Genomic DNA, 16,244 nt, shown 5'->3' with positions numbered 1-16,244 from the left:
GCCGGTCCACTGCGCAGTGCCTTATGACAACAACCCTAATACACAACTTGCATAGACCAAATCCCATAAAAAAGTGTGCGACGCTTGTCCGTCTCGCCGGACATGCTGGAGCCGGCGGGAGTGTGTGTGCGTGTGCGTTTGATCGGGGTTGGACTTTAATTGAGTGCGCCGCCTGGGGGATGGGGGCCCCCACACACCACACGCCGCCGGGGCGGGGGCTGTTTTCGGATGCTGTTTGGGCATATATGTTGCTGCGCGCTGGTTGTGCGGCGATCACGGGGGGGCAGGCGGCATGTGCAACGGCGGGGACGGGGACGGGGACGGGGGTGGGGAACACCGGATCACAGGACACACTCCATGCCATGCACACCAGACCACCCACATTCCTCTCTGCCCCCGTCAACAGAAACTCCACCTTTCTCTCCCTCTCTCTCCCCCCCCTCCCACCCTCTCACAATCCCCCATCCATCCTCGCCGCTCAACATCACCCACACACAATGAACCACTTCCCCCCGGGGCCAAGCAGCTCAGCAAGCGGCAGCAGCGAACCCGTACCCCAAAGCGCGCACAGCGGGGCGTCTGGCACATCTGGCCATCACCGCTCCGCCTCGTCCAATACCACCGCAACACTCGATCCAAGGGCGCCGGCACACACTGCATCACACGACCCGTCAGTGACCAGTGACCACTGACAAACAACATCACACCCCCGCTGACAGTCCCTCCAGTGAACAAGACGAGAGCACCACACGCGTCCAGTTGGCCTGCTTCTACTGCCGTACCAAGCGTATACGATGCAGCGGCACAAAACCCGTCTGTACCGCTTGCGAGAAGGCTCGCGTCGAGTGCGAGTGGCCAGCAGGTCGCCGACGAAAGCGTACCCGTCGCGAGATGGAAGAGGCTCGTCGTGAACAGGCCGAGGCAGAAGCCAAAAAGGCCGCTACAATGCCACCCACCAACGGCGCATTCGAATCAGAAGGCATCCGTACCGTCCCTGCCATCTGGTCGACGGGCTTGGCGCCCATGGACGACGGGTGGGGCAACAGCAACAACTTTGTGTGGCCATCCAACTTTCTTCCTGGCGCATTCGATTTCAACAACCCACCGCTCGACCCCAACTCCCAGATGGGGACTGCGGCAACGGCTCCCACGTCTCTACCCACAGGTTCGACTTCGGCCGACGGGTTTGGCAGTTTTCTCAAAGAACATTCGCCCGCGACTGACATGCAACTGTTGAACGCTCTTAACCAGACGGCATACCTCTCTGGCGACGGGACCGCCGACGACCCCCTCGAACTATACTATTACCGCTTCAGCGGGTCCACAGCTATCAACCCTGGCATTCACCGCATCAGCCTCAAGCTGCAACGGCGACCTGGCCCAGGTGTCCCAGAGCCCGAAGAGCAGCAGTCACACGATGGACGGTCCGACGGCGGTCGCTCTGTACGACTACCACCACCCAACCCTGCCGACCTGTTTGATCCAACTGGCCATCCTCACAGGCACGTGTGGGATGTCATGCTGGACCGCTTCTTCGTCCACATGAGCTCGCACTTTCCCAGCGTTTCACGCAACCGCATGATGGAACGGTACGAGTCGGGCACCATGAGCGCGTTCCTCGCAAACTGCATCTGCGCTCTGGGCGCTCGGTTCGGAGAGAGCAACCCCTTGACTGGCCAAGACGGCGACCACCTCGAGGCCTGCGCACCGTTTGTGGCCAAGGCACAAGAGCTCGTCGTTCCATTACTGCACCTTCCAGCGCACGATGTGTGTACCGGGTTGTTGTTTCTTGCCTGGGCAAGCTATGGCCAAAACTCGGATGCTGGCCTCTGGCAGTTTACAGGAATGAGCATCCGCATGGCTATCGACCTTGGCCTCCACGAAAACAGTGACATCTACGAGAGCGAGGCTCATGTCATTCGCACGCGCAACCTGTTCTGGTCCCTCTTCATCACCGACACCGTCTTGGCGTTTTCCACGGGTCGCACAACCACGATCCCCGAAGATATTATCGAGATTCCTCTGCCTGAAGACGAGGATTTCTTCCCAGACCCATCACGCGACTGCCCCACACATCCGACCTTCGCCCCCAACGAAGTGATCCAACCCGTCCCGTTTGTTTACCTGGTGCGGCTGATGATTGTCACTGCGCGAATCGCAAACGTTCTCAACGGCAGGCGTGGGCGTGCACGAACACTGGTTGCCGCCGACAAACCTCTCGGGGAGCGACTTGTCGAACTCCAGGCTCGACTGGTCGCGTTTTATGCCGCCCTTCCGGACACCATGCGGTGGTCTGCCGACAATTTCAAGCTTCAGCATGCACGAGGTCACGGCAGCACTTTCCTCACCCTTCACCTCTGGGCGCATGCAGTGCTGGCGCTCGTATACCATCCTGACCTCCTCCGCTCGCCATCGGGAGTCGACACGCCACTCAGTGCGAGCATGCCGCGCAACGTTCGCCTAGCGAGTGCCAGCTCGCGACAGATTTGCGAGTGTATGGTGTTTGCAGACCTTGTCTCTCACACGAGCTATACCGCCTCGCCATTTGTCGTACAGCCGCTGTATGTTGCGGCCATGGCGCTCGTGCACGAGATGCGCAACGCTCAGACGGCGAGTGAAAACGGCAGCGCGGCGCCGAGCGACATGTTCCTCGTCACTATTACAAAACAAAACCTCACGGCTTTGCTTAGAGCTATCGTTCGCACGGAGGCGTATTGGGCGGGTGCCAACTATGTTGCCACTATTCTGGAGAAGCGTGAGTAACAATGTGAATCTGAAGACACTTTGCTGACTGGGGGTTGCAGGGTCTGGCCTTTCAATCTCATCATCCACGGCCCTCCGTCGCACCTTCATCTCGTTGCCAGACCAGGGTCTGTTACGCCGCTTTCAAGTTGACCGCGACAACCCGGCCAGTGCGCATGTTGCTCCTGCGACTGACTCGTCTCTGCGTGAGAGTATAGCGCGGCATAGCAGCGGTCCAAGTAAGTCTCCCTTTGGGGTCGTGATGGATTTGTGCTGACGCTACACAGGCCCGATGATGATGGCCGACCTCCTGAACGGCTACTCGATCGAGGGCATGAGCTTTGGCCCGGCAGGCAGCATGGACTTTGCTCGTCTGGTTGCTGCCGGTGGTTGGGACGGTCAGCCTCACAGCGGTCATGGCCTTACGCCAGCAGACTCGACATCTGGTCACAGCACCTAGTTCAACGACTGGTTGGGTCGTGTGGAACTCTAATGCAGCACTGTAAAATGTTGACCGCAGAAGGTCAGGCCTTGCAGGCCCAAGGGCAGACGGTTTCTATTAGCTCAACTGAGGCGACAGAAACGCGCTATACCGGCCTTCTTCCCCAACAGAAAGACGGTCGCCTCTTCAGTCTTGACCCTTGACCTTGCGCCGCACATACAGTAACAGTAACTACGATAGCGCACATGCCTTGCGCACATGCCTTTTAGGAGCGATGTGACTACATTGGGCAAACAGTGACAAGCGTGGCAGATCTATGGCGGCAGGATCGTGCGCGCGCGTCAACTTTATTCAATGGCGTCAGCGATGGCGGCGATGGCGGCGGTGGCGTGAGAACTTTGTACGCAGCCTCGTGACTTGCTTGTGCATGCGATGTGAAAGCCATGACTCTGAATGATGGCTCTTCGGGCTTACTTTCAATCACATTTGACTAACGATGGCATCGTGCTTGCTCCCAGTCTGGACAGCAGGCCGACCCCTCCGCCTTTGACAAAGGATGACATACGCTTGAGGCGTGTTGGGGTGTTCTTGAGATCGGGCGCCTTTGTTCAGTGTCCCTGGACGAGGGCCAGCCCACCAGGTGGCGCCAAGTGCGGCGTCGGTATGAGATCTGCCAGCTGTTGGCTCTGGAACATGGACCAGGACGGAGAAGGCCGCATGCCCACGCAGTCCGTTCAGATTCCACAGGCTGGGGTGCATTTGATGCAAGGCCGGAATGGCTACACAGTACTACCTGGCTAGAGAGCTAGAGGCCCGCCTGCAGAGAGTACCAGGCTTCGACAAGGCGCCTGATTCCAAATCCCCAACACGTCACAAGATGAACCCTCCGCCGCTCATGTGCCCCGGTTGACGTCAGCGGCTAGTGGGTGTGCTGCGATAACGACCCATTCAGCAGTTCTCTAACTGAGAGGGGGTTATCGGGGCGACGTTCATAAGATTCCACGGCCGGCTCGTGGTGCTCGCGCAGGGAAGACAGGCTGGTGGCGGTGACGCTCTCGACTGTACATACTTCGTTGCTTGAACGGACCTGCCGGGACAAGAGACCGGACCAGCAGATACCACTGGACTCGGACTGTACCTACACATGTCTGCGAACAGCCGCAACAAACAGGCACTGCTACTTCGTGATAGGAACGCTGAGCGCGTGTGATGGGTTCTCTATTCCACTCATAGACAACGCAATGCAATACATCACTCGCCGACGATACATACTTACAATGGGAAAAATTGCTTCTGCGGCGCACGGGTACAATTAGGGTCTCTCCAAAGCTCAAGAGCCAAAGCACTCACAGGTGCATGGCGTTGGGACACACAGACTACAAGCAGGGCGGTCTACGGGCGGTGCTTGGCGGTGCAGCCTAGGCTTTGCTCGCCACATTCGGGCCGCACATGCAGCGGCAGCCGACTCAATCAGCCAGGCCCCAAGGTAATAGCCTTCCCACTAAAGATATGGAGCCGCAATCGGAAACCCGATGGTGTACTGCTGTGGACCCGCCAGCGATGTTGACATGGCTTCGCTTACAACCGGGGGCAATCAAACGTGACTACATCCCGGCAGCTGTGCGGCATGGATCTGCTCACCATCCCAGCCAGACAAAACGACCTCGTGGGCGTCGTCGTCAGCTCCGCAGCTGCGTCACCATATTGCAGCAACGCGCCAAGGGTACAATCCGTACAGCGCCGGTGACACCCAGCTTACCAACACAACTACAGTCAAGGCCATTCACGACCCTTCTGCTGCAGCTTCAACAAGCATTACAATACCAGGTGCTGGCCAAATCCCGCTTCAACTAAATGAATGTAAGACGCTGACGAAGCCAATGGCCGAAGGGCTGTACCGTGGGGTATTGGTGATCGTTGCCCTGTTTGGTTCCGACATCGTGGAGGCACGGCTGTTCGGGCGAACTGTCGACCGTACTATCCAGCTGCCGCCGCCATTGCATGACAGTGTGGTCCTGCTGCTGCAGTCTGACGAGCTCCTGTTCGGTGTAGTTGTCACTGTTGCTTACAGGTCCAAATGGACAGGAGCGTTCAGGAAAGTTGACGCCGGCCTTGTGCAGAATGTTCACGGCGAGATCGTGCGAAAACTTGTTGGGCATGCGATGCGCGTATTCACATTTGTAACCCGGGAGTAAGATGAATTCGCCTCCCGTTTGCTTAGTCGAGCCGACGTTTATAATCCCCATCTGGGTGGCATTCTAATTGTCAACAACGTGCGTGTTCACGACTTACTTTAACCCCTAGGAGAGTTTGGACAAAGGTGGGGTGTTGGTGGTAAGAAGGCTTGTCCTTTGGGCCGGTGAATATTCCGGCTAGTCTTTCGAGTGCACCGATCGGTGGAGACATTCTACAATGAGCGCCACACGCGGTACTTACTCACCCTAGCAGACGATACACGTCAAGTGTTGGGTCGACATACATTGGAAAGGGGCATTTCATGATCTGACGATACCGTTTGATGCCTCGCCAGCTGCCGTTCGAGATGATAATCACACGTACTCCGTGAGCAGCGATCGCGTCCGGATTAAGCCGGCCTACAGAGGCCGCCATGTAGTCTTGACACTGGCCACAGGCGAGTGCGCGGATAAAGAAGACTACTGTTTTTGGCAGCTGCCGCTCGCTAGGCGATTGGGCGACATCAGATGCAGTCGTTGTACCAAGTGGTGTGGGCAACAATTCCGGCCAGTCGGGATAGAACTCTCCAAAGCGCACACTCTTGCCATCCTCGTCTAAGAGCTCTAGCCTGCAAGCCTCGTATAGCTGTTGTTGAGACGGTAGTTGGTATTCTGAAAACTCTTGGTCAAGGCCATCCGTGTTGTCCTGTAAGGATTGTTGCGGGGTGCAAGCCTGGCCCCATGGCTCACGTCGGGAAATGCCCATTTCGGACAGCTCCTTCTGCCGCGCGAGGACATGGGCTACATCGGTCATGTCAATGTGGGGTGGTGGCAAGGTCGCGGAGCCCATATGTATAGCGTGTATTTGTTGCTGGTCCAGGTCGCACACCTCGACCACGTTGTGGTGGCCGTGGCAAACTTGTTGGAGGGATGGAGGTGGGTATGTGACGACGCCGCCATCGTGCCCTACGGTGTAGTACCCACCATCAGCCACAGGTCCTTTTGACCTGGCGAGCTCGCTCAATGGAGGAGACGACCAGCGCCGCTGATTTGTCCTTTTCTCTTCAATGGTCTTCTCTTCAATTGACGAAAACATGTTGCAACCTGCGTCTTTTCGCGGTTGATTTGGATCCGCCAGTTGTACGCAGCCAGGTACCGAGGTATGCTCTGCGGTGGGAAGAATGCGACGAGTCGAACTTGATGAGAAGAATGCGTGCCGGGGGCGACACTGGTGATGGCTGTAGGACTCAGGTGGGACGTATGCAAGTTGAGTGTGATCTTGGTGTAGTCGGAGAGGTGGTGTTGGGTGAATGGCGTGAAGACGTTGAGGGAGTGACAGGAGGTAGCTGTCTTCACCTCATTACTGGTCATCATCGCGGGATGACTGATTTAGTCGGTGATGTGCCATGAACCCTACCCAAGTCATCCCACGGCGGCCGCTGCACACACACAGGTATGCGGCCACAGTGACAGGGCGGAATAACTCTGGAATGACGTTAAGCGCGATTGCTGCAGTCGGTTAAGCAAGGGCACAGAAACCCTTTTCCGAGAACAAGGACTATGGCTCTAGAAGGCGGCTACAGTCATCGGCGGCAGCAGGCAATGTTACGTACATGTTTGGTTATCCCTTTCCCGTCTGGCTGGATGCCCCTCAACATGTTTAAATGCAGATCGGCGGGCATCACCACTCCCAGCCGCGGCCAGCCGACCAACCTTGTATCCGCACATCCCTTGGAAGGAGCTGCGGGATTGTTGGGTGTCCGCCATCCCTTAGGGCCTGGCCTTACCACACGCCGGCGGCGAGGATCGTCTGCCGAGTGTTGGATGATGGCACCGTGCATATCCTTCGGTGGCCCCTGCCGCGTTGAACGTATGAGGCTCAACTGACATCCCACAAGCTCAGACGTGGCAAGGGGCTGCCTATCAGACACATGTGCGTGGTACAATAGAGCTCGACACGACGCGGTGTCAACAAGGTCATGGCCATGATATTATTGTTGTAGGTGCCACTCTTGGCTGAGTACTATTTGGTCCCGTAGGTGCGAGCGCGCACTGGAGCGCACCTCAATCATATCTCTTGCTTCATGGATCATATCGTAACAACACAATGACATATGTCTGGGATGGGTCAAGTTCCATGCTCGGCTGCGGGTGTCCACCGCGCGGGCGCGGGACGGGAGGGCCAGGGAGCCGAACACCAAGGAGGGGAACGCGTCGGAGGGGTTGGTAGTGTGGTCGTGTTGGCGGGCGTAGGCGTTTCTGTAGGATAGGACAAAAAGATTGTTGTTACCTTGTCGCCTGCAAACACGTACTCGAGCTATCCGGGGATGCCCAACTCCTCGGCTGTCTGGGCTGGTGACCGAGCCGTTGAGGGCGGTACAAGTTGAGTGTGCATCTAGGAGTGAGTCGTGGTAGAGCTTCTGGAGGTTGAGACGCATGGGACAATGCTCAGGCACGAAGAGGCGATCTTCAAGTTGTTGTTGCCCGCCGGTATACCAGTGTGGTCCAGGGAGGCTGCTTCTGACGTGCGTCGACGCCCGTCCAGCGGGTACACGCTGGCCTCGACGCACCGTCGCCGCCGTATACAGCGGTCAACACCTTGTCGTGGTCGTGGAGGGTTGTTCTCGACCGGAGTTTTGGGTTGCTTCCGTACTTCCGTCGCCACCCAACACGTGAATGCGCCCTTATTGATACCTGTCCACCCCGTCCATCCATGCATCCATCCATCCACTCGCCTTTTTGCTCGTTTCTACCAATGGCCGTTGTCCTTTCACATCCATACAGTTTCCCGCGCACATCGTGGTCGGGCTACTACCACGGGCCACCCTACCGCCCTGACGACTACTGCCTGATGCTCCTGTTCGCCGCACAAGTGGCGAGCAGGACACTGGTTAAAAGCCGTGCAAAATCACGCCCAATACCCCCCCTCGTCCTTCAGTTGGCCGTCATCGACCTTGTTCTTCAGATGCGGGACCACCTGCGGCCGTACCGCACAGAGGGGATGGTCTTCTTGCCAGCCCTCGAGTGGAAGGCGGCAACGGATGCGTTGATCTCCCGCGCTGCAGAGATTGTGAGTTTGTTTTAGGCGGCGCCCCAAACTGTGCTCACTCCAGGCACGTTTCGATGTCGCTTTTGCTTACCAGCTGGCACGAGCTGCCCTGGACTGGGGCCACAACTATGGAGACACGGTGGACCGCTTGCCGCGCAAGTCCAGACAGCAGTTCGACCAAACACTCATTATCGAATTCCTTGCACCCTACCGTCGCGCGCAGGAGTCTCTGGATGAAGTGAAACTGAGCTACGGTGTTCAGGAAATGTGCGTCGAGTGAGGCCTCGTGGGGCAGCGTCCTTCATCACCGACAATCAGTGCACCGACTAAGCCTGCTCCCGGACTCCGATATCCTCCCAATGTCGATAATCGACCCTCCCTCGAGGCAACGTGTCAACTCGCCAGCTGTCATGGGGCGTTGTTGATATCAACCGTCCAGTTCTGTCACCAGTGACTGCTCTCAGTTTGCCACGCCGCCGGGCAGCCCGTTACTGGCCGCCCCGCCGATCGCCGATGGTGACTCTAGTGTCAGGCAGTGGCTACCACATCCGGCCGTGGTAACCACCGTGCAAGCAACCGCCGGTCGGAACGTACGCCTCAGCATCCCACCGCGCCGCCTCCCCTAGTCTGCTCCCGACTGACCTGCGGAGCCTGTGGTTTCCTGGGTGGACGGTGTCCCGTGTGGAAATAACGCGCACAGGACAAACATATTCGGGCGGCTATACAACGGGGGTCTTAGCTCCTCTGGTCTTAGCTCCTCTTATTACACCTCCGGTGGCCACTCCGGCGTATGCCTTTGCACCTCTCTGCAGTGTGCCCAGCCAGGTTCTCTGGGGTCACGTCCGGTGTCGATCATCATCCCCCCTGTCCGTCGTCTCCGTCGCTGCGATTGTCTTGCTCGTAGCTGAGCCTCGCTTCCGCGTTAAGAGGAGACTTTTAGTACTTTCCAAACGACGTAGAAATCTGCGTAGCGGTTGCAGCGGTCCATAGGGAGGAACGATAACAAGTCTGAATAGCATGGACAAGGAGAGAGTACTGTTGCCCAACCCAAGGTCGACGCTCTCGATCCAAGGTCGAGTCCGTCCTTCTCGATATGTACACGGCTTCCGACCTATCTGCACACACGCATTTGAGCCTCCCTCGCACAGAAGCGGGACTTAACCTTGCTTCTTGACTGCAGCTGTACTGGGATCGGCGTCGTGTGCAGTCCACGATGGACACAGTCGCTACGGGAGGGAGGGAGGCGGTCATTTCGGGAGTGGATATCGAGTGAGGTGGACTAGGGAAACAGCGGCTCCTATCCCCGCCGCGTTTGTCGTTACTGCCAACTAGCAAAATGTGTAAGACGCAAAAGGGGTAATACGTATCTGAATTGTTAAGTGTATGTCAGTGTAAGAGTGCCACTGGAGCCGTTCATAGCCGCCCAGACCATCGCCAACAAAAGTCTCATTTCCTTTCTCTCAAGGTGAGGGCAACTAGGCCTTGCTGTTCGTTTCTCGCAGACACTAATTCGCCGCTGTGTCGCGTTCCCGTTCAAGTTGGACCTCCGTCTTGGCCAAACGGAACATTCGAGTTGGCGTCTTGTTCTCGAAGAGCTCGTCAATCTCCTCGTACGAGCGGCCAGCCACCTCCGGAACTGTCAGGAACATACCGACCCACCCAAGCAGGGCAAGTCCAAAAAATAGGTACCCTTTGCGGTCAGCCTCCTAGACCTGCATTCCTGTCCGGTCTGAGTTCCGGGGAGGCCGGGCATGTCGTTCAAATTGTGGCAAAATTGCACTCACCAGTCTTGTACGACCAGCCGGCCTTTTGTTCGGACAAAAGAATAGGTGTCACAAAATTGGTGACGATTCTGCGCAAGTCAGCGTCCTTGACTGTCGACGGGCACAAAAACAAACCCGAAGCAGGCAGTAATTGAGGCCGCAAACCCGGCTGTCTTTGCACGCAGGCGGGGTGTCGCAATCTCAGCCAGATAGACGTATCCGATGGGCGCGCAGCTGCTTGAATAGCACCAAGTCCACATGCAGAAAAACGCCACGACCAATCCTCCGGGCGGCGTCCACTTGGGTGTGCCAACAATAGCGATGGCGAGACACATGATCGTCATGCCTGCACCGCCAACAAGGAGAAGACGACGGCGACCAAAACGCTCAATGTTGTAGAAGGAGACGAGTTGGGCGGTGAGCTGGATGCACTTGACAATGACATTGCCGAGGAAGGGGTTGGCAACACCGGCTAATAGTGTTAGCGCCCGCTGTCGCTGGGTAAGCGAGAGGACTCACCGAGTTGGAAAAAGTAGGTGGTGTAAGACAGAACGAAGGACAGTCCGCCAAGGCCTTGGAACTGCAAAGGCAACCAAGAGACCCAAGTACGACGCCTTGGATGTCAACAATGCTCGTTCATAGAAGTTGGCTTACAGGTTGGCGCCCTGGAAAAGCATCTTGTAGCTGGCCGTCTTGGTTTGGCCCGCCGAGGCATTCTGCTGCTCACGCTCATAGTTGAGGACGCGGTACTCGAGATCGACGTCATAGCCGTCGACAGCGCCGTAAATCTTCTTGAGAGCTGCTTTGGCTTTCTCGGGCTGGTTCTTATTTAAATAGAACCCTACCATTAGCGGCCATAGAGATGCACCAGCAAGCTACTCACAAGGCGTCTCTGGGATGAATGGGAAACTGATAACCATCACCCCGATAAAGACGAATTGAGCATAAATAGGACCCTTATAGCCCATCTGATTGACCGCAACCTGCAAGGCGATTGCCCCTGCAAACTGGCCAACGCCGAACCAAAAATTGTACGTAGCGATGAGACCACCCCGGAGCATATGAGGGCTACGCACGTTAGTAGATACAATACGGAATGTCAGGACGTACGCAATTTCTGAAATATACACGGGGACACCAGTTTGCACCATACCCGTGCCCCAACCGGCGAACAGCCGGGCGACGAGCCACACTGGGTTAGTCTTCGCAACCAGCTCGAGCGCGACGCCAATTGTAAGTATGACAGTCAAGAGGGCGAGGTTGAAGCGACGGCCAAACATGTCCGCCGTGATGGGACCGGACATCATGCCTTGGAACGTCAGCCGAGCGCTCCCGAAAGACGCACGTACCGATGATCTGGCCCACAGACTGCACACCGGTGAAAGCACCGACATAGACCGCATCGAGCTGGCATGAGCCACTTTCGGAGACAGTGCAGAATTGCTTGATGAAGTATTTGTTGGCGACGATGGACCCGGGGACTACATGTCAGGACAAGCCCCCAAACAAGTGGCAAATACCGACTGGAAATCAAGAAGCCGTCCATGATGGCGGCCCAGGCCACAAGAATACAAAATGCAGTGGCTTTCCAGAAGACTCGAAGTGCCTTGCTGCGTGGCATGTCCTTGAATGGCGATACCGGCACTTCGTGTCCGTCTCCTCGCTTTGGGTCATCGCTGACCTCCACGTGCTCCAGGTCGATCTTTTCCTCGGCCTCATGTTCAAAAGCCGCCCCGTCCTTGGTGCTCACTGCGGGGGCAACAATCATGTCGAACTGAGAAGTTACAATGGTTAGTAGTCGCGATTGTTTGAGTGTTCAGCACCAGTATGTACTGTACATACGGACGCTATATATACCAAGAAGACCGCTGGACTGGCGACCTACCTGGGGTAACATTACGCCGTAACCTTCTTTAGGGGGTTCAACTGAGTATGGCTCCCACTGTAGAAGTACGTCAAAAATGCTGGAATTCTCACTCTAACACACCGAAGGCCGAAATTGCGCCGACACTGAGATGTTGAGTACGAGTGGGCAACGCTACAAGCCAAGATGTGGGCTTGAGAGCATTCATTCGGGCCGGAGTAAGCCGTTCCACCGGACGGTAACACCCGGGACGATGGTCCGGCATAGATGACGATGATTGACTCTGAGCGGGTGAGCACTGTCTTGAGATCGGGGTGAAGATGTTGCGCATCGGTGACAGACGCCGAGTGGCGTAACATAAGTATGTATAGGTCAGACAGAAGCAGGTCACATGCCAAAACAACAACACACCGAAGCCGAGATTGCGCCGACGCTACCATGAGGGAGGGGGATGTGGGCAAGGCAATGTATCAGTCAAGCTCTGGTTGTCAATGCTTGAGAGCACCCACCCGGGCCGGATTGTGCCGTTCCATCTGTTGGCAACACCATGCATGGCCCGGCGTAGACGATGGTGTTGACAGAGCGGGTGGGCCCGGCGGGCCGGTGAAAAGTATTAGAGGCGTAGAGATGGGATTGAAAGCTTGTCAACAGACATCTTGGTGCAAACAGATCTGCGACAATGGCCGTAGCCATTGCCGCCCTGCAAGCAGAGAACCACGAGTCAGGTTTCGCCATCGCCCACTCGAGACCCCGCCTATCGTGGCGCTTTGCCTCGTCCTCCGTACGCAACTGGACTCAAGTTGCATACGATGTCGTTATCATCCGCGATAACAAAGAAGAGTCGTATCACGTCCAGTCGAGCCTTAACGTGTTGGTTCCATGGCCGTCCTCGCCACTGGTGTCGCGTGAGCGTGCGGGAGTCAAAGTGCGCGCCATCGGCTCGGACGGCACGGCTTCTGCGTGGGCGACCATGCGCATCGAGGTCGCCTTGCTCGACCGGAGCGACTGGCAAGCCGAGATGATATCGCGCTCGCCGGTACCTGTGGAAGAACCGAAAAGGCCTTTCCAACTGCGCTCGACCTTCCACCTGTCATCATTGCCAACGCCCGACACCCCCGTCAGACTATATGCGACGGCGTTTGGCATCTACGATGTCACGATCAACAGCAGACGCGTTGGTGACCAGGTGTTGACTCCTGGGTGGCAATCATACAACCACCGCCTGGCCTACCAGACATTTGATGCGCGCAACTACCTATGCAAAGGCAGCAATGAGATAGTTGTTGAACTCGGTGAAGGTTGGTTCGCCGGTCGCCTGGGTAAGACGACGCGGAACATCTGGGGCGAGCGACTGGGATGGATGGGTCAGCTGGAAATTGGCGGTCAAGTCGTTCTGCGGAGCCAGGAGGACCGGTGGACGTGGGGTTTCGGCCAGGTGGTGGAGAGTGAGATCTACAATGGCGAGGTTGTGGACACTTCACTGCCCCTTATCGGGCCCGCCCAAGGCCCTGCGGAGCGCCTCGCGTCGCCCAAGGCCCGGCTGGTGTCGCCAGACGCGCCGCCCATCCGCCGGGTCATGGAGATAAAGCCAATTCAGCTCATCACTACGCCGTCTGGTGCGAAAATCCTCGATTTCGGGCAGAACCTGGTCGGCTGGCTCCGACTCGAGCGTGACGTAGCCGTTGAGAGCAACGGGGAGGGGGATATTGTCCTGCGCCACGCCGAGGTGCTAGAGCAACACGAGCTAGGTGTACGTCCACTGCGGACAGCCATGTGTCGCGACATCATCCGCGGCGGAGGGACAAAGGGCTGGCAGGTGCGGTTCACCTTCCATGGATTCAGGTATGTGGGCATACCGACTTGACAGCCAGGGCTGATATGACCAGATACGCCGAGGTCACCGGCATTGCCGATCTTTCCCTGAGCGACTTCACCGCCATCGTTGTTGCATCCGATCTACGCCGCACTGGCACTTTTGCCTCGTCCCACAAAGAAATCAACCAGCTTCATCAGAACGTCGTCTGGGGCATGCGTGGCAACTTTGTATCCATTCCTACCGACTGCCCGCAACGAGATGAACGGCTCGGCTGGACGGGCGACATTCAGGTGTTTGCGCCGACAGCCAACTTTCTGTTCGACACTGACGCTTTTCTGGGCGACTGGCTCAAGGATGTTGCAGCCGAGCAGGAACTGTACGACGGTGTGCCGCCCATCTTCGTGCCGTGGACCCCTCCCCCAAAGGAGGCGGTAAACCCCCTTGGAGGACACAGGCCGCGCCCACATGCCATCTGGGCTGACCTCGTCGCGCTCACACCCTGGGATCTGCACATGGCATTCGGCGATCGGCAAATCTTGGAACGACAGTTTGACAGCATGATGATGTGGCTCGACAAGGGTCTCCCACGCAACGAACTGGGCATGTGGAGCGAATCTGTGGCGCAGTACGGTGACTGGCTAGACCCGAAAGCACCACCGCAGTACCCCGCACACGGACGAACCGACTTTCTACTCGCTGCCAACGCGTATCTGGTGCACGTAACAAGTCTCGTGGCACGCATCGCTCGCCTCATTGGACGCCCCACAGAGGCTGACCGGTACCAAGCCGACTTTGAACGACTTCGAGTGCTGTTCCAGAAGGAGTACGTGACACCAAATGGCCGTCTCGCGTCCGATACGCAGACCGCTCTGACACTCGCCCTCAAGCTGGACTTGCTGGACAAAAGCCAAAGGGCCCACGCTGCCAAGAGGCTAGACTGGCTCATCCGATGGGACTTTTTCAAGATTTCAACTGGCTTTGCTGGCACCCCCTTGCTGCTGCATGCGCTTGCGGAGAATGGCCTACTCCACCTGGCTTACCGGATGCTACAGGAGAAAGACTGCCCAAGTTGGCTCTACTCGGTCGGTATGGGTGCCACAACCATCGTACGTATCTTCTCCCGCAGACGGTTATATCCTGATTTGCAGTGGGAGCGCTGGGATTCTCAACTACCGGACGGACGAATCAATCCAGGCCAAATGACCTCGTTCAATCACTACGCCCTCGGCTCCGTCGCCGCATTTCTCCACGCGGTCGTCGGCGGCCTCGCACCCGCGGCCCCGGGGTGGAAACGGGCTCTCGTTCACCCCCAGCCAGGTGGTACCGTCACCTCGGCATCAACTGCTTTTGAGAGTCGGTACGGTCCGTACCGCGTAAATTGGAAGCTACTTGGACACGGCAGCCACAAGACACGGAAAATGATGGTTGAGGTACATGTCCCGCCCAATGGAGAGGCACAAGTCCTCCTGCCGGGTGTGGACGAGGTGGTCGGCAGCGGCAGGTGGGACTGGACGGTGGATTGGGCAACGGATCAGCGTTGGCCGCCCGTTGGTACGCCAGGTCCTCAGAGTACTAAAATTCCGGACCAATTCGTGTCGTGAGCATAGGATCACATTGTCACCACCTGGAGAGGACAAAGTAGCACCCCAAACGGCGACTTCTGGAGGGGGTCGATTGTGCAACTCCGCGGCGAGACAGCACTCGTGTAGAGTTTCGCGACGGACAGATATGTTGTGGTGAGGTAGTGTGCGATGCATGAAACGCGCCGGCGGCGGCGCCGTCAAGTACAATCTCACGGGGGCCCGTGCTACAACAAGACAAATGTATACATATATCACTCTACTCGTATATCGACACAGTCTCTACGCATAGCGAACTGACTGTCAAACAATATCTTGTATCTTCCAAGGTCGTCGAGCGTCGAGCACAAGGTGTAGGCTTGACCCTGTTCACTTTTTGGGGGGTAGGGGGCTGCATCGGTTTTGACTACTAAGGACTATGGGAAGAGGATACTATAGTAGACGTGGCAGTTTCTTGGCTCAATGGGACCAGGGTTAGGGGGTTAGGGGGTTAGGGGGTTAGGGGGTAGGGGGCTGCATCGGTTTTGACTACTAAGAACTATGGGAGGAGGATACTATAGTAGACGTGGCAGTTTCTTGGCTCAATGGGACCAGAGATCAAAGTTTCTCACTCTGGCGCGAAGGAGGGTGAGACTGAGTCTGATACAAAGCATCCTGTGGGATGGGGAGGGTTAGGGGGTTAGGGGGTTAGGGGGTTAGGGGTAGGGGTTAGGGGTTAGGGGGTTAGGGGGTTAGGGGGTTTAGGGGGTTAGGGGGGTTAGGGGGTTAGGGGGTTAGGGGGTTTAGGTGGGTTAGGGGGTTAGGGGGTTAGGGG

General features: G+C 57.0%; 5 protein-coding genes across 5 annotated transcripts; 3 read left to right on the top strand and 2 right to left on the bottom strand.

Annotated features, from left to right (window-relative positions):
* Positions 1–362: 362 nt before the first annotated feature.
* EHS24_007294 (uncharacterized protein) lies at positions 363–3,202 on the top strand (the record flags this gene model as incomplete). Its single annotated transcript, XM_028622666.1, has 4 exons — positions 363–670; positions 729–2,755; positions 2,805–2,981; positions 3,030–3,202. 4 exons carry the CDS (start codon positions 363–365, stop codon positions 3,200–3,202), a joined length of 2,685 nt encoding a protein of 894 aa, XP_028476559.1.
* Positions 3,203–5,034: 1,832 nt separating this feature from the next.
* EHS24_007293 (uncharacterized protein) lies at positions 5,035–6,454 on the bottom strand (the record flags this gene model as incomplete). Its single annotated transcript, XM_028622665.1, has 2 exons — positions 5,035–5,442; positions 5,744–6,454. The coding sequence occupies 2 exons, from the start codon at positions 6,452–6,454 to the stop codon at positions 5,035–5,037; spliced, it is 1,119 nt and encodes a 372-aa protein (XP_028476558.1).
* Positions 6,455–8,113: 1,659 nt separating this feature from the next.
* On the top strand, positions 8,114–8,861 carry EHS24_007292 (uncharacterized protein; the record flags this gene model as incomplete). The annotated part of the gene is made up of 3 exons (XM_028622664.1): positions 8,114–8,428; positions 8,472–8,674; positions 8,726–8,861. The coding sequence occupies 3 exons, from the start codon at positions 8,114–8,116 to the stop codon at positions 8,859–8,861; spliced, it is 654 nt and encodes a 217-aa protein (XP_028476557.1).
* Positions 8,862–9,912: 1,051 nt separating this feature from the next.
* EHS24_007291 (uncharacterized protein) lies at positions 9,913–12,067 on the bottom strand (the record flags this gene model as incomplete). The annotated part of the gene is made up of 10 exons (XM_028622663.1): positions 9,913–10,043; positions 10,192–10,259; positions 10,306–10,642; positions 10,690–10,784; positions 10,825–11,011; positions 11,054–11,238; positions 11,281–11,479; positions 11,520–11,651; positions 11,695–11,944; positions 12,056–12,067. 10 exons carry the CDS (start codon positions 12,065–12,067, stop codon positions 9,913–9,915), a joined length of 1,596 nt encoding a protein of 531 aa, XP_028476556.1.
* Positions 12,068–12,713: 646 nt separating this feature from the next.
* On the top strand, positions 12,714–15,451 carry EHS24_007290 (uncharacterized protein; the record flags this gene model as incomplete). The annotated part of the gene is made up of 2 exons (XM_028622662.1): positions 12,714–13,876; positions 13,921–15,451. 2 exons carry the CDS (start codon positions 12,714–12,716, stop codon positions 15,449–15,451), a joined length of 2,694 nt encoding a protein of 897 aa, XP_028476555.1.
* Positions 15,452–16,244: the final 793 nt, after the last annotated feature.

Source organism: Apiotrichum porosum (assembly GCF_003942205.1).
Source record: "Apiotrichum porosum strain DSM 27194 chromosome Unknown scaffold_5, whole genome shotgun sequence".
NCBI lineage: Eukaryota > Fungi > Basidiomycota > Tremellomycetes > Trichosporonales > Trichosporonaceae > Apiotrichum > Apiotrichum porosum.
This window is presented reverse-complemented; position numbering and strand designations above follow the sequence as displayed.